We start from the raw sequence: 22709 nt of genomic DNA, 5'->3' as shown, positions 1-22709 counted from the left end.
GATCTCTCAAATGGACTGGTCAGGGGGATTGGTAGAGAAGATCAAGGTCTCTACATCCTCAAGGAAAATCTCATCAACTCAGTCCCAACCTTTCTTCCTTATGCACACTCAACAAATACTTCCTCTACTCCAGCAAGTCAAGCTGAATCTGACTCTTTGTGGCATAGAAGATTGGGTCATGCCCCCATAGACATAATAAAGAAGTCCACTGGTCTTGATATAGTTCATACCACTACATTTACCTTTCACTGTCTGTCCCTTAGCTAAACAAACTAAGCTACCTTTTCCAACTAGCTCTTATGCCTCTACATCAGTGTTTGAACTAGTTCATTGTGATATTTGGGGCCCTTACAGATTACCCATTTATTCTGGAATGAAATACTTTGTTACCATAGTTGATGATTTTTCTAGGTTTACTTGGTTTTTTCTTGTTTCTTCCAAAGCTGATACTATAGTGGTGTTGAGAAAGTTCTTTGCACAAGTTCATAATCTTTTCTCCACCACTGTCAAAACTTTCAGGACTGATAATGGTAGTGAGTTTTTTAGCCATGACTTCCAATCTCTACTTTCTAATCTTGGTGTCCTTCATCAGAGTACATGTGTCTACACTCCTCAATAAAATGAGGTTGCTGAAAGGAAGCATAGAATCATCCTAGACATGGCTAGAGCAATCAGGTTTCAAGCTAGCATACCTATGAAATTTTGGGGTGAGTGTGTCACCACTGCTGTGTACATTATTAACAGACTTTCTTCCAAACTTCTTCACTACAAATCTCCCTTTGAAGTACTTCATTCTTCACCCCCTTCCCTCTCACATATAAGAACCTTTGGCTACTTATACTATGTAGCTTGCCCCAAGATCTCAGATAAATTTGCCCCTAGAGCTATTCTTGTAGTCATGATGGGATACTCTATGTCACAAAAGGGCTATCTCCTCTATGATCTGCATTCCAAATCTATGTTTGTTAATAGAAATATAGTGTTCAAGGAGGATATTTTTCCTTTCAAAGACTTGCAATTCTTCTCTAATCTCTTGTTTCTAGTTCTTACTCTACCTCCACATACTGTTGATCCTCCATCTGTGCCATTGTCTCCTTTGTTACCTCAATCTCCTCCAGCTCCTCATTACTCCTATTTTGACCTTCACTCATCTTCCTCAGACCTTTCTCCAACTCCAAATATTCCTCCTCCTAGGAAATCCTCTAGACAAACCAAACCTTTCTTGTGGATTCAGGACTTTGTCACTGCACATCATAGTAACTCTTCTTCATATCCCATGTCTGATCATCTATCTTATGCTCATTTGTCTCCAACTTATGTTCATGCTTTGGCTACCTACTCAACTATAACTGAGCCTACCTCCTATTCTGAATTCTCACTTGATCCAAAATGGATCCTGGCTATGGAACTGAAGATAACTGCCCTGCAGGATAATCACACTTGGAGTGTGGTGGACTTGCCCCCTGGCAAGAAACCCATTGGCTGCAAGTGGATATACAAAGTGAAATACAAGGCTTCAGGTGATGTTGAAAGGTATAAGACCAGAATGGTGGCCAAAGGGTACAACTAAAAAGAGGGTCTTGACTACAGTGAGACCTTCAGCCCAGTTGCTAAGATGGTCACTGTTAGATCCATTGTTGCTCTTGCTGCTTCCAAAGGCTGGTGCATTCATTAAATAGATGTTCACAATATTTTTCTCAATGGTGATCTCTTGGAGGAGGTATACATGACTGTTCCTGCTGGCTTTACAAGACAGAGGGAGCAAGGTAAGGTCTGCAAACTCCACAAGTCACTCTATGGCCTCAAGCAGGCTCCTAGACAATGGAATCTTAAATTAACAGAAGCTTTAGTACAGCTGGGGTTCATTCAGAGCCATTATGACTACTCACTATTCACTAGACAAGCTGAGGGTGATATTGTGATTATACTAGTCTATGTAGATGATCTCTTAATCACTAGCAACAAATAAACTGATAGACTGCACAATGAGTGACCTGCAGAAGCAATTCAAGATGAAGAACCTAGGAGAACTTAAATTTTTCCTTGGGATTGAGGTTGCCAGATCCAGCAAAGGCATACATCTATCTCAAAGGAAATATATACTGGAGCTAATAGCTGAAACTGGTCTAGGGGGAGCCAAACCTGCAGCTACACTACTTGAATAAAATCTAAAATTAACCTCTGTCAAGTATGATGAAGCTGTTGCTCCAAAAGGAGAACATGAAGATCCTGTACTGAAGGATCCTGACAGATATCAAAGGTTAGTAGGAAGATTTCTCTATCTTACCATGACCAGGCCTGATCTTGCATTTTCAGTTCAGAAGTTGAGCCAATAGATGCATTGCCCCAAGAAATCACATATGGATGCAACACTCAGAGTAGTCAGATACATCAAAGAAGCTCCAGGCCTTGAACTCTTCATGCCATTAGAAACCTCAGAGCAGCTCCTTGCCTATTGTGACTCAGACTGGGGTGCATGCCTAGAGACCAGAAGGTCTGTCACTGGCTACCTAGTCAAATTTGGTGGAGCTCTCATATCTTGGAAATCTAAGAAACAAGAGACAGTCTCCAAAAGTTCAGCAGAAGCTGAATTCAGGAGCATGACAAACTGTGCAGCTGAGGTAACTTGGTTGATTGATTTATTCAAAGAACTTGACATTCAAGTTGATCTTCCTGTCAGAATGGTGTGTGACAGCAAATCTGCCATACAAATTGCTGCAAATCCAATATTTCATGATAGAACCAAACACATAGACATAGATTGTCACTTTGTAAGGGAAAAAATATGTCAAGGTACCCTGAAAACTGAATTCACACATACTGAAAATCAGCTGGCTGATCTACTCACAAAGAGTCTTGGCAAAGCACAACATCAACTACTTCTAAATGGCTTAGGAGTCATGGATTTGTTTAAGCCATGAGCTTGAGGGGGAGTGTTGACTAAAGGTCTAGTTAGTCAAGCTACCATGGCTAATTAATGGTACTTAAACTGACCAAACTAGTTAGTTGGTTGTTAGAAACTAACTAAGTAGTTGTTAGTTAGTTAGCAATTCAGTTAGGTGTGTATATGTACACAATACACAATTAAGTAGAAATATATATGTACATGTACTAGTCAGCTTAACAAAAAAAGATAATGAGATATTTCTCTTTTTCTCTCTCTCTAATTCAGATACCTCTCCTTACTCTCTCTCTATCGTTCCTTCCCCTCTCTTCTCTTTTCCTCCATTAATGGACTACTGAGAACCTCCATTAATGGAGTTTTAGCATGTTTGACTGAACACGAAAATTAAGAAATATTTCTTTTTATTTTTTTGAAACTTATGATCTAAAACAAATATCTATAAATTAGCCCATTGACACTTAACAGTAACACGAGAAGTTTAAAGTTGAAGTATCAATCATCACCTTCTTCTAAATCTTAAACCATAGTTAATATTATTTTCTTATAGCACAGGCATTTTAATTCTAATATAGTAGCAAATTCTCACTCATATATAAAATATTCTCTACACAATATCAACACTATTATATCCTATTTCAATAAATGCAATAGGATATTAAAAGACTTCTTAAGTTGAAGAACTTAATACAATACAACAGGGTGGGGCAGCACAGATGTGTTCTTTATGTGTGAAGCTAATCTAACCATAAATTGTTTTCATAGGTCAAATCATTTTCACCCTTTTATGTGTACATTGACTATTATGTTATGTCCACATTCTGGAGCGCTACATTCTTTGTGATCTTCACCATTTGATAGTACATATTTATTCCGTTGAATTAGTTCAAGGTATTAAGATTATTATTTGTTTGATATTTCTGATTATTTTTTGGTATTCTTAAAAGATGGTTAATACGTGTGTATTAATTGTTATTTTACGTTATACTCATAAAGTGTTCAAAATTCGAATTTATATTTTGATTTCGTTAAGTAAAGGTACGTATTTGATTCCTTTAATAATCAATACGTTTGTTACTTTAATCTTACCAAATCCAAATCTAATCAATACGTAATACTTCATTGTCTCTACGCTTCTTGGATTTTTTTAATCCTTTGTGTTATTAAGTGGTATCACTATCAACTAGAAAGTGATATGATTAGTGAATTTAACTTAATTATATACGTTGAATTTAACCTAGCTTGATTGATTTATTTTTTAAAGTTAATAATCCACTTATTATAATATAGTTAATTTTATCATGTGATCATCCAATAACATAAAGTTCTTTTAAATGTCATGATATAAAAGTTGAAACTTATTATTATTATTATTATTATTATTATTATTATTATTATTATTATTATTATTATTATTATTATTATTATTATTATTATTATTATTATTATTATTATTTTGTGCAATATTGTCTAAAATTACAATTTTGTGCAATTTTCAACTTCTACTCACGACACAATATTTCTGATAATAGCTTTTTTTTTCCGCTTGGTGTCTGGAGTCTGAACTAAAGCCCCGATTAAATTCGGATTACGCACTGCATGACTCATTTGGGATAATACTTTGTATTAGAACACCTTTAATATCTTTCTTTGGTGTTATAATGCCATGATTTCACTTGATTTTTAGAGTCTCATGACACCAAACAATATTTTGTTCTAAGTTCTTACTTTAAACGTACAGGCAATAACAGCCATGAGCCAACTACTTGAATATGCTACAGCTATATATTATAACTATAGTATTTAATTTTACTTATACATCAAAAGAACCCAAAAATAGTGAGGAAAAAAACAGAAAATTAATGGTATTTATTTATATGGGATCAACTTAATTTGTTGATTTTAAACGCAACTATGATATATTCTATACTTAGGCATTTTATTTATGATAATAACAAATCATTCATGTCTCTCTTCATTTTCTTTATGTTTTGGTGTTCGAGATTTAATGTTGGATAACTTGTAAGTATTCCTATCTAATCAAGTCCAGCACAATTCATAGAATATCAAATTATGTCAAATTTAATTTTCTCAAGAGATTTTGACAAGTCCCGTGCGACAAGAGTCATCAATGAGGATGGCCATCCTCTAAACCAATTAAGCCATTATGAAGAATAAAAAAAAAGAATTTTTTAGACTGTGATTTAAATTAACTGTCTATAAATTACAAAATAAATTAAAAAGTCATTTACTAAATAATTATCCTAAAAAAGAACGGCAAAATTTTCACAAGAACAAAAAAACAAATATCCAACAAGTAAAAGTAATTAACAAATGTAATTTTTTTTTTTTTGAATATTTCTGGTAATGCTAGAAACAGAAAGGTTGGGAGTACCCCCAGACATGGATAAATTGTATCTTACGTAATCCAAATGATTTCTCCTTCCGTACTCGTTTTTCTTTTTTAGTTTGTCTTCAAAAAAATGTTTTTTTTTTAATTTGATAATTATTTAATAATATTATTTCTTTATTTATATTGAAACCCATTTAATTTTAATATTTTATTGTAAAAAAATTAATTTAAAGTAAATATTAAAATGACTTTAATAAGAACAATTCAATAAACATAATAAAGTTTTTTTTTTTTTTTTTTTTAAATTTGATGTTTGATCGAATAGTAACACATAAATCAAGACGAAATAAATACTAATTTGTCAACCTTTGATAGCGAAAGAAATACTAATTTGTCAATCTTTGATAGCTGTATGTGGTCTAATAAATTGATTAGGACAGAGAATAGAGAGAGGCGTGAGTGACTGAAATTATATTCATAATTATACGTATTACTTTTTATGCATGGCTCCATTTTGATTAATCCTTACGGCATACTGAATGTCAATAAATAGCAGTGTCTGAAAATAATATTTAAAATTTATGAAGGATTATTTTCATTACAAATTAAATATACCTAAAAATAGGGGTGAAGTTAAAGAGTATAGTTTTTATGTTCAAATGAATTTAGTACATTTGATCTAAATCATGTACTAGTATTTAATTTAAGAAATTCATTACATAATATAAGTAATTTAAACCTTATTTGTTTGTACTTAATAAAAGTATAAATTTAAATTATTTAATCTCGACATATTATGTTACTTAATATATTTTTTCCTCTCTCACACAAAGTTATTAATCAAGATTTTCGTAACAACATTTTAGCACTACTGACTAACCATCTCCACGCATCGAACTTCACCGCGTGACCATAACCGTCAATTACAACCTCTTTTGCCGCTACCACCATCGACATCCATAGTTATTACTACGATTATTAGCCATTATTATCAATCACCGTCACATATCCACAACCATCAACTACACGTTTAAGGTTGTCGCAATAAGTGTATTCTGATTTTTGTATACTTGTGGCATTGAATATTTATAACTGGTTTTAGTATGATTTGTTCACTAATGATGGTATGATAGTGATACAAATTTAAGAAAACTAAAAATTAGATAGAAGAATAAATAAAGAAGAGTCAAAGAGTTATTTTGTTACATAAAAACTAGGGTTGTTAAGTGGGACGGAACAGAACCAAGATGCGGGCCTGCGGGTAGTAGTCATTTGAACTAGTTCAGTTGTCAGCTGGCCTATCCTGGCCGTAGGCCCGAGGGGGCATTTTGGTCAGGGAAATTTTAGGGGAACCGAACTGGACCACTACTAGTTCCTGGTGAGTCGATCCTTAGAGGGTCGGGTTAAAGTTGATTTAGGGGCTTTTCAATTCACATTTTTTTAAAAAGAAATTATATTAAAAAATTTGGACACTAAAATGATAAATAATACAACTTAAACAATTTTTTAAAAAAATCCAAGACTAAAAGCTGCTGTTAATGTTTTTTTTAAAAGTCCTTATGATTTATGAAAATTAAAATAGCTATAATTTTTAATTTTAATGTAATAAGATTAAATACAAGAATTTAATTAAGTGAGACATGGAATCGGGTCTCGCGTGTAAACAAACGTCGTCGGCATAAAAATGAGAATATAACGTAAATTGAAACTTTACCCCAAATCATTGATATCAATTTTAGGGTGGGGTGGGCTGGGGGTTGGGGGGGGGGGGAAGATTAGAGTGCTAGTAAGAATTAGTCATGTGCACAAGTCCTTCATTTCAAACTCCCTAGCCAACTGTTTCTTTAAATTTGTGAGACGATTTTTGTTGGGGTTTGCTTTCAACATGTCATCAACATACAACAACAACAACCCAGCGAAATCCCACAACGTGGGGTCTGGAGAGGGTAAATCGTACGCAGACCTGACTCCTACCAAGGTAGGACGGCTGTTTCCAAGAGACCCTCGACTCAATAAAAGCATACGAAGAAGTCAGATACGTCAAGAAGTACAAAGCAGTATGCGAAAAGCAAATAACGTAAGTGACACATATAAAATAATAAAAAATTGAAAGTACAAAGAGTAATAACTTATAACAGAAATCACAACACAAAAAATTCATAGTGCGCTAATGCGCCTACTGATAAGGCAGGGTAACGAGACTTCGTATTAACCTTCTACCCTAATATGAGCCCTCCACACCTTCCTATCTAAGGTCATGTCCTCGGTTATTTGTACTTGCGTCATGTCCTGTCTAATCACATCTCCCCAATACTTCTTCGGTCTACCCCTACCTCTTCTGAAACCATCCATGGCCACACCTCCACACTGGAGCATCTGTGTGTCTCCTCTTCACATGGCCAAACCATCTCAGTCGCACTTCCCGCATCTTGTCTTCCACCGAGGCCACTCCTACCTTATCCCGAATAGCCTCATTTCTAATTCTGTCTCTCCTGGTATGCCCACACATCCATCTCAACATTCTCATCTCGGCAACTTTTATCTTTTGAACGTGAAAGACCTTAACTGGCCAACACTCGGCCCCGTATAACATAGCCGGTCTAACCACCACTTTATAGAACTTGCCCTTAAGTTGTGGTGGCACCTTCTTTTCACATAGTACATTGGAGGCGAGCCTCCATTTCATCCACCCAACCCCAATACGACGTGTGACATCGTCATCAATCTCCCCGTTGCCTTGCATTATAGACCCAAGGTACTTGACACTAGTTTTCTTTTGGATGGCCTGGTCACCAAGCCAAACTTTCGCACCAACCTCCTAAGGTGTCTCACTGAACTTGCACTCTAAGTACTCTGTCTTGGTCCTACTCAGTTTAAACCCTTTAGACTCCAAGGTATGTCTCCAATCCTCCAACTTAGCGTTAACTCCGCTACGAGTCTCATCGATCAAGACTATGTCGTCTGCAAAAAGCATACACCATGGCACCTCACCTTGGATTTATTGCGTCAATCCATCCATCACCAAGGCAAATAAAAATGGGCTAAGAGATGATCCTTGATGCAACCCCATCACAACTGGAAAGTGCTCTGAGTCCCCTCCTATTGTCCTTACCCTGGTTTTGGCACCCTCATACATGTCCTTGATCACCCTAATGTACTCCAAAGGTACACCTTTAGCCTCCAAACATCTCCATAATATCTCTCGTGGAACTTTATCGTAAGCCTTTTCTAGGTCGATGAATACCATATACAAGTCCCTCTTCCTCTCCCTATACTGCTCCATCAATCTGCTCATAAGATGGATGGCTTCTGTAGTTGAGCGCCCTGACATGAATCCGAACTGGTTCTTTGAAATAGACACGTCTTTCCTCACCCTCATCTCCACCACTCTTTCCCACAATTTCATAGTATGGCTTAGAAGCTTTCCCACAACATGTCATCAACATTCAACAACAAAATAACAAAATTGTCATCATCAAATCTCTTGTAATAAACATAAGGATCTGAACTATGTCTGTTGTATCCAAGGCTTATAATGAAGGAATCAAATCTCTTATACTAACATCTCGGCGTCTGTTTGAGACCATATAGAGATTTGTTCAACCTGCAAACTAAGTTCTCTTTTTCCTATTCTTCAAAACCTTCTGGTTGGAGCATGTAAATTTCTTTTTCAAGCTCTCCATGAAGAAATGCAGTTTTGACATCTAACTTCTCCAAGTACAAGTCAAATGTAGAACACATCGCCAGGACCACTCGAATTGTTGTGAGTCGAACCACCGAAGAAAATATCTCATTGACGTCTATACTTTCTTTCTGAGCGAATCGTTTCACCACCAATCTTGCACATACTTCTCCATTGATCATTACCATTGCGTTTGATCTTGTAGACCCATTTATTTTCAATGGCCTTTCTTCTTTGTGGAAATTGAACAAGATCCCATGTTTTATTTTTATGAAGAGCTTCAACTTCTTCTCTCATTGCTTCCATCCACAGAGATGATTCTTGGCCTTTCATAGCCTCGTGAAAATTTGAAGACTCTCCATCTTCTGTTAATAGACAGTAAGCAACATTGCCCTTCATAGAATAAACTGATCTCCAAGATGATTCTCTTCTCTTCCTAATTGACCGTCGAACTTATGGAGTTTTGATCTCAGCTTGCTCTTGTTCTTCGTGCTCTGGTGCTGCCTCAAAAGAAACTGAAGCTTCTTCTATTTCTTCAACTTCAACTGTAGTAGTCTCTAATTTTTCTTTTGAAGGGCTACCTTCTTTTGCTTGTATCCTATTTTCAACAAACACAACATTCCTGTTGATTACCACCTTGCGGGCAATGAGATCCCACAAGCGATACCCCTTGACTCCATCAGCATACCTTAAGAAAATGTATTTTCTGAATTTCAGATCCAACTTCAATTTTTTTTGGGTGTTGTACATTACATAAGTAGGACTTCTGAATATATGTAAGTGAGAATAATCAACTGGTTTTCCTGTCCACATCTTCATTGACGTTTTCAGATCAATTGCGGTTGATGGTGACCGATTGATCACAAAACTGACGGTTTGACTGCTTCTGCCCAGAATGGTTTTTCCAACCCTACAGTTGCCAATATAACTCTTGTCCATTCCAAAAAGGTTTTGTTCATCTGCTCTACTACTCCATTTTGTTGTGGAGTATATGTCACCTGAGCTGTCTTTTAATACCTTCTTATTTATAGAAGTTATCAAATTCATCACCAATGTATTCTCCTCCATTATTTGTCCTCAAACCATTGATCTTATTCTCAGATTCAAGTTCCACCCGCGTTTTGAATTCTTTGAAAATCGAAAAAACATCTGCCTTTCTTAAGATTGAACACACCCAACTTTTTCTGGAGTAATTATCGATAAATAACACAAAATATCTTGCTCCTCCTAGAAACACCACCGGTGCTTGCCAAACATCATAATGGACCAGATCTAATATTTACTTGCTTTTAACAGAGGATTTGCTAAACTTCAGTTTATGTTGCTTACTAGTAACACAATGCTGACAAAAGGGTACTGAAACCTTTTTGAGCCCTGTAATAAGCTTTTGCTAAGCAAGAATCTTCAAACCTCATTCCGACATATGGCCAAATTTACGATGCCACATTATCGTTAATTCTTCAAATGAACTTGTTGACGCGGTTGATACTTCTCCTTCTTGGTGTGTTTCACCTTTAAGCACATATAAATTTGTAACAAGTTTTTCTGCTTTCATCAATACAAGCTCTCCTTTTGATATTTTCATGTCTCCACTATGAGTCTTATTGTAACACCCCCTAAAAAACGTTGTATATGATATTCCTATTGTCGATGAAAATAATATCTCTTTTGTATTTTGGGCATAACTTTTAATAGAATAGTCCAAATCAGGTGATTCAAATTTTTAAATAACTCAAACATCATTACCTATAACTTTCGTGAAGATCATATTTTACGTTTCGGAGGTTAAGTAGGTAAAATAAATTAATTATTGTAAGACATGGTGTTATGACGAAATAGAGTATTTATAAAAGAAAAATCATATCTCACTGTAAGATAATCTAAATCGGTTGAATCTTAAAGGAAATGAAATTAGACTTCTAGAGCAACAATTCATATGAAGACACCAAATACTAATGAGGAAGTTATCTTTTTCAAACACAGCTCCGAAAAAGGGCATTCGGTTAAAAGAAGGTTCATCTCACCAACCATGGAAAGATCTAGATCTATTTGACATCACCCAAGACATCAATAGGCCTCTATTTGACATCACCCATGACATACAATCTTCCATTAAATTTTTAATTTTTTTTATAATTATTTTGATTATTGTTAGTTCCCTCCTTCACACCTATAAATACCCACCTTATTTCATCATTTTGTTCATCAAACTTTCTCAAGCAACTCTTTTCTCTATAGACTCCTTTACTCATTCTCAAAATATAATTTTAGTTCTTAGTAGTGTAGAAATACTATTCAGATGATTCATATATTCTGGGTAGTACACAAAATGCTCCGGCGAGGAGAAAATGCTAGGATTCAAGAGTGTTTATTAAGTTCTTCGATTTTGAGTAACGCTTCGGATTTCAGGTATGTAAGGCTTCAATGAAAGTATTCCTTCCACTCTCATTTTTAAAGTATTTTAATTATATGATAAATTATGTTTATTTTCTTTAAGCTTTATTCTACGGTATGTGGGTGTTCATCCATAGGTTCTTCCACCCATGTAGTCCAAACTCTTTTAACTAAATCTCTTGATTTCAAGTAAGATTTTCTTATGGGTAATTCTTATTTCTACTTAATAGCATGAATCATGGTTAAACTAATGATTATCAGTCTATTTTGATGCAAAATTATTTTATATGTATGAATTGATGGTTTGCAAGTATTTTCTCTATTTAGATCTTTAAAGGTTTTTAAAATTCATGGTGGATTGTTTAAGGCATAATTTTTAATTGATGGATTTCAAAGTATTTATGCATAATTTCATTTACATTCATGTTTGAAAGTTGAAGTGATTTGAACCCACCTAGTTTTACTATGTTTTCAATGAAGTTTGACTTGAAAGCTTTGATTCCAAATGAATGTTTATGAAAGAAATGTCTATGATCAAAAGGGAGTCTTATGAAATGAAAGAATGATGAAATGATATGAATGATGGATTCTTTATGCAATAAGGATAATTTTTGCACATTTGAATTACCAAAGGTTTTAATGAGTTATTCTACCGAATATGATATTTTAAATTTTCAAGCTATATACTATGACTATTTTGAAGTATTAAACTATTTCTGGGATTGATTTAGCACCGAATGAGTCATTGATGTGAGATTCGGTAAGGAAATACTAGTAGCAACCCTTTGTCTTATTAACTATGTGCCAACATAGGAGACCTTATAGGCTTAGGCTAATGGATCCACAAATAGCCCTTAAAGTTAAAGTTATGGAAATGAATGAAATTGACGGAGTTCTATGCGGCAAGTAATCTCCTCGGCCAACGTAGGGGTTATGTTGGATTCCATGTAATAGCTCGCATGGTCTTAAATGTCAGTTATGGTCATTTTTCCACAAAATGAATATTTTAAAGGATATCTATATGATTAATTATACATGCATTGCATTATGTTTCATATTACATAAATATTTTAATATTTTCTCAATGTTTATGCATGCTTACATACTTAGTACATTCAAAGTACTAACACATATTCTTTTGCCTATATGATATCACCATGTAGGGATCAATGCTCCTCCTCGTTCTCCTCCACATGGCTAGTTGAGATTTTATTTGATGTCAAGACTCAAAATGAGCCATGAGTGGCACCGACACTTAACCTCCTAGGTGGGAGAACCAATGATACAAACCCCAACTAATAAATATGACAATAACGCGGAAGCTCAATTAAATATGTTTTCCCAAAATCTGAAAGTCATCACATGAAGGACATCTAAATTCTAAAATTAAGTCTCAAATTATCAAACACGAAATAAATAAATAACATAACGTGTCCGAAAACTAAGGACGTCATGCTATGAAAAGAGATTCTATCGCCATCTAGATGGATAGCTCACCATGCAATCCTATGAACTGGAGACTGACTAGAGATGAGGTCGAGTCGAAGTCGGTAGAACACTCGCTGCACTCCATAAAATAAAACAAGAAAAAAAATATAAGTAGGGGTCAGTACAGGACAACATATACTGAGTAGGTATCATCGGCCGACTAAAAATAGAAATCAACATGCATAAGGTAATAGCAGGAAATCAACAATAACACTTAACAGGTGGCAACCAATGAACAATTACATAACCAGTCAACAATATCAAGATCACACATGAGGACTCAAGCCTCCACATCACACTCTTTTGGAAAATGAGTTATTGAAGATTGGGTAATATTAAGTTATTTTAATTTGTTTTCTTTTAATATTATCGTGCTGGAACGTGACACCCAATTCAAATATACCATGTCGGAATATGACACCCAATCCAATAATACTGTATTAGAACGTGACACTCAATCAAAATATATCATGTCGGAATGTGACACCCGATCCAAATATAATTAATTTATCATTCTTTATTATTATATTCCACTTCATTAGCAATATTTTATCAAGTCTTCTTTATTCAAGGCATCAATTTTTGATAGGGCAAGTTCAAGATTATGGATTTCACGGTCTTGGAATTTCAGACAAATCACAAGAACATACCAACCATCCAAACCACAATAATTAAATGCATAGTGAACTTCACGCATTACTCAATGGCTATCAATCACTATTAAGAGTCTATCTATGATATAATAAAAATCATAACCTACCTCAACCAAAAAACTGAATCCAAGCAAGTTAATTCACGAATGTCTTTCCTTTATTCGATGCCTCATATTTCCAATCTATCACTTATACAATATTCGTAAGCAACGAATCCGTAATACTAATATTATATATATGTTTAACCTAGACCCAACAACTCACCCAAATCTATAATTAATTTCCTCAATCTCAAACTTAGGGTTAGGCCTCAATTTATTCTAACTACATAAATCTAATCATATTCATATAACTACAAAACACCTATTATTTACCTATCTCAATATATCAAAACTTGAATCATAATGTAAAAATTAAAAGAATAAATTTTAAAACGAAGCCAACTGATTCAAACTAATGGCATATCAAGAAAACCAATTTCAGAATGTTACTACTGCCACCACTTCAATCTCACCCCTCCTATCCCAATCCTTATCCAATCATAGCCACTATCATTAGTTAATAATGAAAATAATTTCTTACTCAATTTTCAACCAAACAATTTACCCCAATATTCTTTTTTCTTTTTTCACCTCATAATATACATAGTTATTACATGTTCACGTGACTACCAATAAGTGCATACAGAAAGCAAATTTTGGCTATAATTTCTTACCTGATCGGTTGTTCCTTGTGCGTTGTTCACCGCCGCACTTTCGTTCGCAGGTCGTTTCTTCTTCATTTTTTTTCTTTTCTACTCTTATGTATTAAAAGTGACAAATACCTCTAACTTATTTTAACAATATGAGATAGGTTGTATATGGTATTTAATAAATTATCACTTTATCCTATTAATTAAATTAGTTATCTAAAATTATCCCTCAACTACATAACCATAGTTATTGAATAGTCCAAAGTATTCATTAAAAATTTACGGGACGAGTCTTTTATGAAATAAAAAGCTCCAGTTCTCAAAATGACCTAATGGGTCATTACATTTGAAGATTACTTTTGGTGAGTTCCCATATTCCGGGAACAATACTCCTTTATCTTTTTAGCTTATGATATGATGAGATCTTTAGACACTTGTTATGACATTTCTTTCTATTATGATTGAGGGTGAGTTAGGGACTTGTCTTAGCCCTGTTAAATCTAAAAGTTAGAGGTATTGTTGTACATATGTAAGTTGAAGATTTACTATTATGATTTCTGCTTGTTTATTTATTGTCATTACCTATGAAAGGCTAAAAGAATGCTAAGAGGCTTATTTGAGGTACTTTTGGGTTTCTCATTCGTCATGTCACGTCTAGGCCCTAGTCTTGGATCGTGACACTTATATGAACATCCATTATCATCTAATTGTCCCAAAGACAATAGATTCTTCCTCAAGTCTTTTACATGTCGTACCTTCTGGATGGTGCATACCGTGCCATCATACATCTTTATTTTGATGGACCCAATACCAATAACATCCAAAGCATGATTATCTCCCATGAACAGACCCTCATGAGATAGGATTATATTGATGGAACCATTTTCTCCAGGAAGTCATGTGCCATGTTGCTCCTATGTCCATGATCCAGACATTAGTGAAATATTTTCTTCCTTCATTATTTGATATTGCTTCACTACATAAAATATCACCATCATCTGAGGTGCTTGCAACATTCCCTTGAGCATTTGATGACTCAGGGTGTTTACTTTTCTTCTTGAACCGACAATCTTTCTTGAAGTGTCCTTTCTTGCCACAGTTGTAATACTTGATATTCTTCTTACTTCTTGATTGAGATCTACCATGATTGCGACTCCCACTGGGGCCACGTTCCGTTGGTCTTCCTCTCACCATCATCAAAGCTTCAGCTTGCTGCGAACTTGCTTGTCTGTCTTCCTTATTTTTGCGCTGATTTTCTTCTTATAAGACAGCGACTGTAATTTCATCGAAAACTAGACTATTTATACTATTTGTTAGGTTGATGATGAGTTGATCATACAAGTCAGACAAACTTTGAAGTAGAAGCTTTGCACGTTCAGTCTCCTCTATTTTGCAATCCGTTATTGCAAGTTATAAAAATAGAGTATTCAAAGTATTAATGTGTTCAGTAACCAACACGGACTCTGTCATTCGAAGAGTATACAATCTTCTTTTTAAGAAGATTTTATTATGCAAAGACTTGAGCTCATACAATCCCGTAAGAGTATCCCATATTTTCTTCGCCGTCCGTTTTTCAGCCACACTAGACAACACTTGATCAGCTAGTGCCAAGTGTAGATCAGCAACTGCGTTGCTATCTATGTCATTCCACTTGCTGTCATCAGTAAAGTCTGTGAGCTTGCCTTCAATTGTAGCTAAGTAATAGTCTTTTCTCAATATCACTCTTATTTTTATTATAACTTCAAAAAAATCATTCTTTATGAATCAAGTACCATTCCGATGCAGTTAGCGATAGTCGTGGTAGTTCAGTTCGAAAGGAAAGCCAGTTCAAATTCAGGATCTTCCGCTGCGCGAATTTCCTGAGAAACGAAGTCATAGGCACGTAGGCCATCAATAAAGTTCAGGCTTTCCATTCTTCCTCCCCCTCCCCTCACTCCCCCTTTTTCAATAAATAAGCCCCGCAAGACCATAAAAAGTATTACCCCCTAAAGCTCAGCTCTGCGGAGGCTTCTCAAAATCTCACTCAAAAGGTGCTGAGTTGGAATCCCAACATAGGTCCTCAGGCAGACATCGAAAAGGGGGCGAAAAGAGTCTATTTACCTTTACAATATTTCAGAATGTATCATGGCTCTAGATAAGGAAATGGCTCCATGTGCTCTGATTCATTATTTGGGAGCATTACCAAAGTGTTTCAATGAGAAATTAGTCTCATTGAATTTCTCAACGTCAAACTTTGTTGTACTCGACATTGTTATTTACTTCAAACCCTTCTAGATTGTTTCTGAATATTTTTTCGAACAATCGTGACAAACTGTACCATCACTAAAATTTACTATTCACGTGAATAGTACTTTTTATCGAATTTTATTATTTATAAAAATTTACTATTCACAGATAGTACCTTCGCATAAAACAGACAGAATAATCGAGGTCTCTGATACCACTGTTGGGGGAAAAAAGCAGTATAACTAAAGTTTGATATGATAATAAATAATAAAAATAAATTAGATAGTAGAATTTTACGTGAAAACTTCTTAAACAGATAGATGGAAAAAATTACAGGGTAGAAGGATCTTACTATGATAATATGGGAGTACACTTCTCTAAAATACAAGGAGAAAACAACAATTAACACTTCTCTCTTGTAAAAGGAACAACTCACTAAAGAGGACACTCAAGACTACAATATTTATCTTGGTGTATAACTCTCTTTGTGTTCTTACTCTTTTGAATTGTATTTTTTTGTGAGATAATCTAAATGAGGGCAAGAAGCCCTCTATTTATAGAAAACTAGAAACGCGTAAAATCCGCATAAAATCAGCGTATTACACCTCCCTTTTTGACTACGCATTTAAAATGCATTTTGTTCTCTTTTTGACTATGCGTTTAAAACACATTTTGTAGTATTTGACTATCTTGCATTATACACATCCTTAGCTAATATCCTAATTTTTTTTAAAGCTTATCTTTTAAATTTATGATGTATGATATTATATAATAATATAAAATAATATAATATAATTCATTCCAATATTATATTTATCAAAATAATACAATACAATATATTATAAAATAATACATAACAATCACTCAAACTGAATGTAAAAGCAAAAGACGGACTCCAATTTTTCATTTTCCTTATAATTTTTACTATAATATACAACCCCCACACCCCCGCCCATAGAAATTTTCTTTCCTGTGGGGTCTTGGAAATTTGCAAACAATTTCACCCGTCTTCTACCTTAAGAAGAAAAAAATGAGAAATAAATAAAAATTTTGAATTTTGAATTTCCAAAATTCTCATCCAAATTCAATTCATTCTATGTCTAATTTGAATCATTTTCATTATTTCAATTTGGATTCACAAATTGATTTGTTCGGTTTTAATATTTAAACAAATAACTGTTTTCATTTCAATTTTAGAGCAAACATAACAAAAAATAACGATAGCTTAAAATTTCAACCTTAAATCACTAAGATATTGACTAAAAAAAGTCATAAACTTGAAAACATAATAGTATATAAATGACAAAATAAGAACTTACAATTTGTGCTACTCGCCCGCAAGTACATGGTTGAGTGATTGGGAGGTAGTCCTCCCATGTGGGAGACCTGGAATCGAATCTAGCCTTCGTCTGATATTGAATCATGAATTCATCGCATAGGGTTTGCCTAGTACGACTTACATTTTCTGTGTGGTTTGCGAGTTGTGCACAGTGAAAAACAAAGTACTCACCATAAAATAATCATTGAAAGGAGAAAGTCTTTGACAGAGGTTGTGGATTATGAGGGTTTCAAATAAATGAACTGTGGTACTCCTAGCTTGCAAACATAATAACATATTTTATCGAGACACGCTTTATATATTTCTACACACTAAAAAAAACACCTGATTTAGTTTCCTTCTCAAAATAAATACTCCTGTATGTATGATTAATAAATACTTCAACTTTCTGTCAGATTTATTTCACAAATGTGCAACCACATGTTTTGGTATTAATATGTTTTAGTGATTTTTTGATTGGTTCAAATTGTAAATACACTTAATCATTTTCAAAACCAAAAAAACACAATATTTTATAATTTGAATTTTTAAATCGAATTCGAATTATATAGCTAAATTGTATTATTCAAATTGCTTCTAATCGGTCTAAAATTGGGTTGGAGCGATCTGTGCACATGCCTAGCTAGAATAGTGTGGAATAATGAAGGAATATGTAAAATATAATTTTATAAATTTGAGAGTTAAAAGTAAAATTGGGGGACGGAAAACGGGGGAGGTGGTTGTTTTTAGACTCCTCACGTTCATGTTTGATGTGAAAATTAGAGAAATTATCAAGTCAAACAAAAAAATAGTCTACCTAAATTAAACTCAAACTAGAATAGGGGGTAAAGAAACGTTCTAAAGTTACATTACTAAACTAAGCTAGTGTTTGGTCATAAATTTTCAAGTATTTTTTGTAAATTATTTTTTGGTGAAGTTTCAAACATGGTTTTGACCATAGATTTGAGAGAAATATTTGGCTTTTCAAAAAAATATGATTTTAAACTCACAATTATAAAAATTACCCATAAGTTTGTATTATCATTTTATAATGAACATTTTCCATTAAAAAAATAACCTTATAACATAATTGATGACAATCAACAATAACCAAAACAACAATATGTGCAAGAGCAGTACAGTAATTACACACTCAAACTTGTCACTAATTCAGGATAAATTATAACCCATTAAAATAAGTTGTTCTTTTTAATGGAGTTGATTGTAGATAGATATTAATTGAGATTAATAAATGAGGAATGTTTTTATGAAATATAAAAGTTTGGAGTGGTTTTTAAAAATTCCCAAATACTAGAATTTAGTCCAAATTCTAGTTTTTTTTCTAGAACTTGGGATGTTTGTCAAATATATTTGCCAAGTAATAGCAAATTATATGGCCAAACACTAGTTCTCAAGTTGTTTTCAAGTTTTTTCCAAAAATATTTGTGGCCAAATGGCACCTAAGCTAGCGTTTGGTCCCAAATTCTTAAATATTCTTGGCAAATTATTTTTGGGTGAAGTTTTGATGAAATTTCACCATGTGTTTGACCAAAAAAATTTTCACCATGTGTTTGACCACAAATTTTCCCAAGAATATTTGACTGTTTCAAAAAATATTATTTTATACCCGTAAGTTTTAAAAATTATTAAAGTACCCATAAGTTTGTATAATCATTTTATAATGAAAATATTCTGTTTAAAAAAACTTATAACATAATTGATAACAATCAATAACAACAAAATAACGATATGGGCAAGAGCAATACATTAATTGTATCAAAAACGTTGTTCTTGTTTTTTCAATCTTGTCATTCAAACTATTCTTTTTCGGAAGAGATAGTAATAGAGTATTTTTTTCTATAGATGTTATTTAATAGTGTTGGTTGACCACGTTAATGGAGTAAGTTGGTAGATAAATATTAGTTGAAATTAATAAATGATAAGTATTTTTATAAAATATTGAAGTTTGAGGTAATTTTTAATTTTTAAAACTTTCCAAATATTAGAACTTGGCTCAAGTTCTAGTTTTTTCTAGAACTTGAGAACTTGAGATGTTTGCTAAATATATTTGTCAAGTAATGACAAGTTATATGGCCAAAATACTAATTCTCAAGTTTTTTCCAAATTTTTTTTGGGACCAAACAACATATTTTCTAAACTATTTCAAGCATTGCTAGTGACTTGTGCAACATTTTAAAAGATTTGATGTATTTCCTCTAAATTCTACTATAAATATTTAAATGATATTGTACAAATTTTAATGGAGGCATCTAAATGAAAGATATTGTATATCTTCAGATATATTCAACTTTAACACTATCTACCAAATTAAACAAATTAAAAAAAAAAAAAAAGTCACCATAAATAAAAGATATTATTAAATTTAAATATCTGTAAATAGATTCAACTTTAACATAATCTACCAAAAAAGACCTTGGCTTGAGTCCCTATGTCCCATATCCCTTCCCTTTGGGTAGAGAATCCACGGGAAGAAGCAGAAGCAAAGTTTAGCAAATAAAGGAAAAGAATAATAAAAGCACTATAAATGAACATTCAAATTGTCAACAAATAAATAAATTTCTAATGAATCCAATTTTGTCAGCTAGTACTTGACAATTTAATTTCCATCTATATATAAATCCCTCATATATTATTTTTTTCTGTCAACACCAACAAATTTTCTTCTGAATTTAGGCATGGCAACACTTGATGAAGAACCTATGGTTATCATTGTTGGTGCAGGCCCTGCTGGCCTTGCCACATCTGCATGCCTAAATAAATTGTCTATACCAAATCTCATTCTTGAAAAAGAAGATTGTTACTCTCCTATGTGGAAAAAATATTCTTATGATAGAGTTCATCTTCATTTGGCCAAACAATTTTGTCAACTTCCTTGCATTCCTTTTCCTCCTTCTTCTCCTACTTATATACCCAAAAAACAATTCATTCAATACTTGGATGACTATGTTTCTTATTTTAATATCACCCCTTTGTACAGCAGAAAAGTTGAATTTGCAAAATTTGATGAATCCACAAAAAAATGGAATGTTAAGGTTAGAAATGGTAATTCTGGTGAAATGGAGGAGTATTTTTGTAAATTTCTTGTTGTGGCTACTGGAGAAGCTAGTTACCCTTTAATCCCTGATGTCCCTGGATTGGGAAATTTCAATGGAGAGGCTCTTCACTCTACTCAATACAAAAATGGTGACAAGTTTAAGGGTAAAAGTGTCCTGGTTGTTGGTTGTGGTAATTCAGGCATGGAAATTGCACTTGATCTTGCTAATCATGGAGCTAACACTTCCATCATCGTTCGAAGCCCGGTAATTAATTAATTAACTTTATTTTTACTATTTCTCGCTATATCATTTTAACTCGAGTAAACCAAGATTTAACATTGATAACTATTTTAGTGGTCTTACCGTTGAGCCAACCTTGTCTGTATCTTACAGATGCACTTGATATCAAGAGAAATGGGATATTTGGGGCTGATGTTGTTGAAGTATAAGGTTGGATACACAGTGGTGGACACCATAATGGTAATGTTAAGCAAGTTAATGTATGGAGATATAAGCAAGTATTATGGGGTAAAAAGGCCAGAAGAGGGACCCTTTGCTTCTAAAATAAAGTATGGCAAGTATCCAGTCTTTGACGTGGGAACTCATCGAAAGATCAAGTCCGGTGAAATCCAGGTAACTTAATTTGCGATTAAATTTAAACTGTTTAACTCTCGAAATTCAATCTGTGTTAAAAGGGAGTATTATTATTCATGCAAAAATGATGGTGACAGGTGTTACCTGCAATGAAAAGCGTAAGAGGAAATGATGTTGTGCTGGAAAATGGTAAATCTCATCAATTTGATGTTATTGTCTTTGCTACTGGCTTCAAGAGAACTACTCACAACTGGCTTCAGGTAGGTAACTTATGTTGTTTTATATTCTAATAATAAAATTGTCTTGTACTCTGTTGTGTCCTTTTCCTCTGTTACTCTAGTTTTGTTTTATTTATGGAAAAATGACATAGTTTAAGGATGAGTAATGACATGGAATTGATGTGTAGGGAGATGATTATCTTCTGAATGAAAATGGACTACCAAAGCCAGAATTTCCACAACATTGGAAGGGGAAGAATGGACTCTACTGTGTGGGGCTATCAAGAAGAGGACTTTATGGGATTGCATTTGATGCTCAAAACATAGCCACACATATCAACTCTTTTCTCTGAATAATCATTCGTTGCTTTTGTTGAGTGAAAGTTTTTAGAGCCTTAGACATGAAGGAATGTGAATGTTGGTTTGTTAAATTAATTATGAGATGTAGTTCTATGTAATGTGAGGAGGAGAATTTAAGATTAGTAGTAAGCTTAGTATTGAATTTCGAGTATAGACTCTTGAATGTTTAATCTTCAATTGAAAATTAGTCAATGTAGTATTTAGTGTTGAATCTTTAAAATTAGTAAAAAGAAAAAAAACCTTTACTACCGAATATAATATGCAATTTGAATTAATTATTTGTCCATTATATTATGAATACTTTTGTGATGAATATTAAACATTAATTCTAGTCTACTTAAATTCAAATTAAACTAAATTGAATTTAGAGTAAATTAGTACAAAATAAAGTATACATGGGAGTTGATGAAATGGATTAAATTAATTTGAATTCTAGATTAAATTAGCACACTCTAACGAGCATTGAGAGCTCAGAATATTATAATTCTCACATGTGAGGGATTGAAGAATTTAACTTTTGTTTGATTTCTGAGTAGCTCAACCTATCTGAATCATTAAACATATTTGAATCAACAAATATATTGCAATGGAAATGCTACTAGACAAAGTAATATCCTGAAAAGTTCCCACAATCAATTCAATAGTTTCAAGGTCATAATTTCCTATGATGTTACATGTATTCAATGAATACGTCCACGTCAATTTCCTCTGGGTTTCTTTTTTCTGATAGAATTCTCATTAAGGATCTCCACACACTTTGATCTGAGACAATGC

General features: G+C 33.5%; 1 protein-coding gene across 1 annotated transcript; it reads left to right on the top strand.

Moving 5' to 3' along the window:
* Nucleotides 1-20341: 20341 nt before the first annotated feature.
* Nucleotides 20342-22152, top strand: LOC129881775 (probable indole-3-pyruvate monooxygenase YUCCA10). Its single transcript, XM_055955883.1, has 4 exons — nucleotides 20342-21027; nucleotides 21157-21396; nucleotides 21495-21617; nucleotides 21764-22152. Exons 1-4 carry the CDS (start codon nucleotides 20404-20406, stop codon nucleotides 21926-21928), a joined length of 1152 nt encoding a protein of 383 aa, XP_055811858.1. The 5' UTR covers nucleotides 20342-20403; the 3' UTR covers nucleotides 21929-22152.
* Nucleotides 22153-22709: the final 557 nt, after the last annotated feature.

This window comes from Solanum dulcamara, chromosome 3, assembly GCF_947179165.1.
Source record: "Solanum dulcamara chromosome 3, daSolDulc1.2, whole genome shotgun sequence".
Taxonomy (NCBI): domain Eukaryota; kingdom Viridiplantae; phylum Streptophyta; class Magnoliopsida; order Solanales; family Solanaceae; genus Solanum; species Solanum dulcamara.
Note: the sequence above shows the minus strand (reverse complement) of the source record. Positions and strands in the feature narration are given on the sequence as shown.

Coding starts and splice junctions, on each gene's coding strand:
- LOC129881775 (XM_055955883.1), top strand. CDS start 20,404: ATGGCAACACTTGATGAAGAACCTATGGTTATCATTGTTGGTGCAGGC. Junction 21,028..21,156: donor CCATCATCGTTCGAAGCCCG/GTAATTAATTAA, acceptor TGTATCTTACAG/ATGCACTTGATATCAAGAGA. Junction 21,397..21,494: donor TCAAGTCCGGTGAAATCCAG/GTAACTTAATTT, acceptor TGATGGTGACAG/GTGTTACCTGCAATGAAAAG.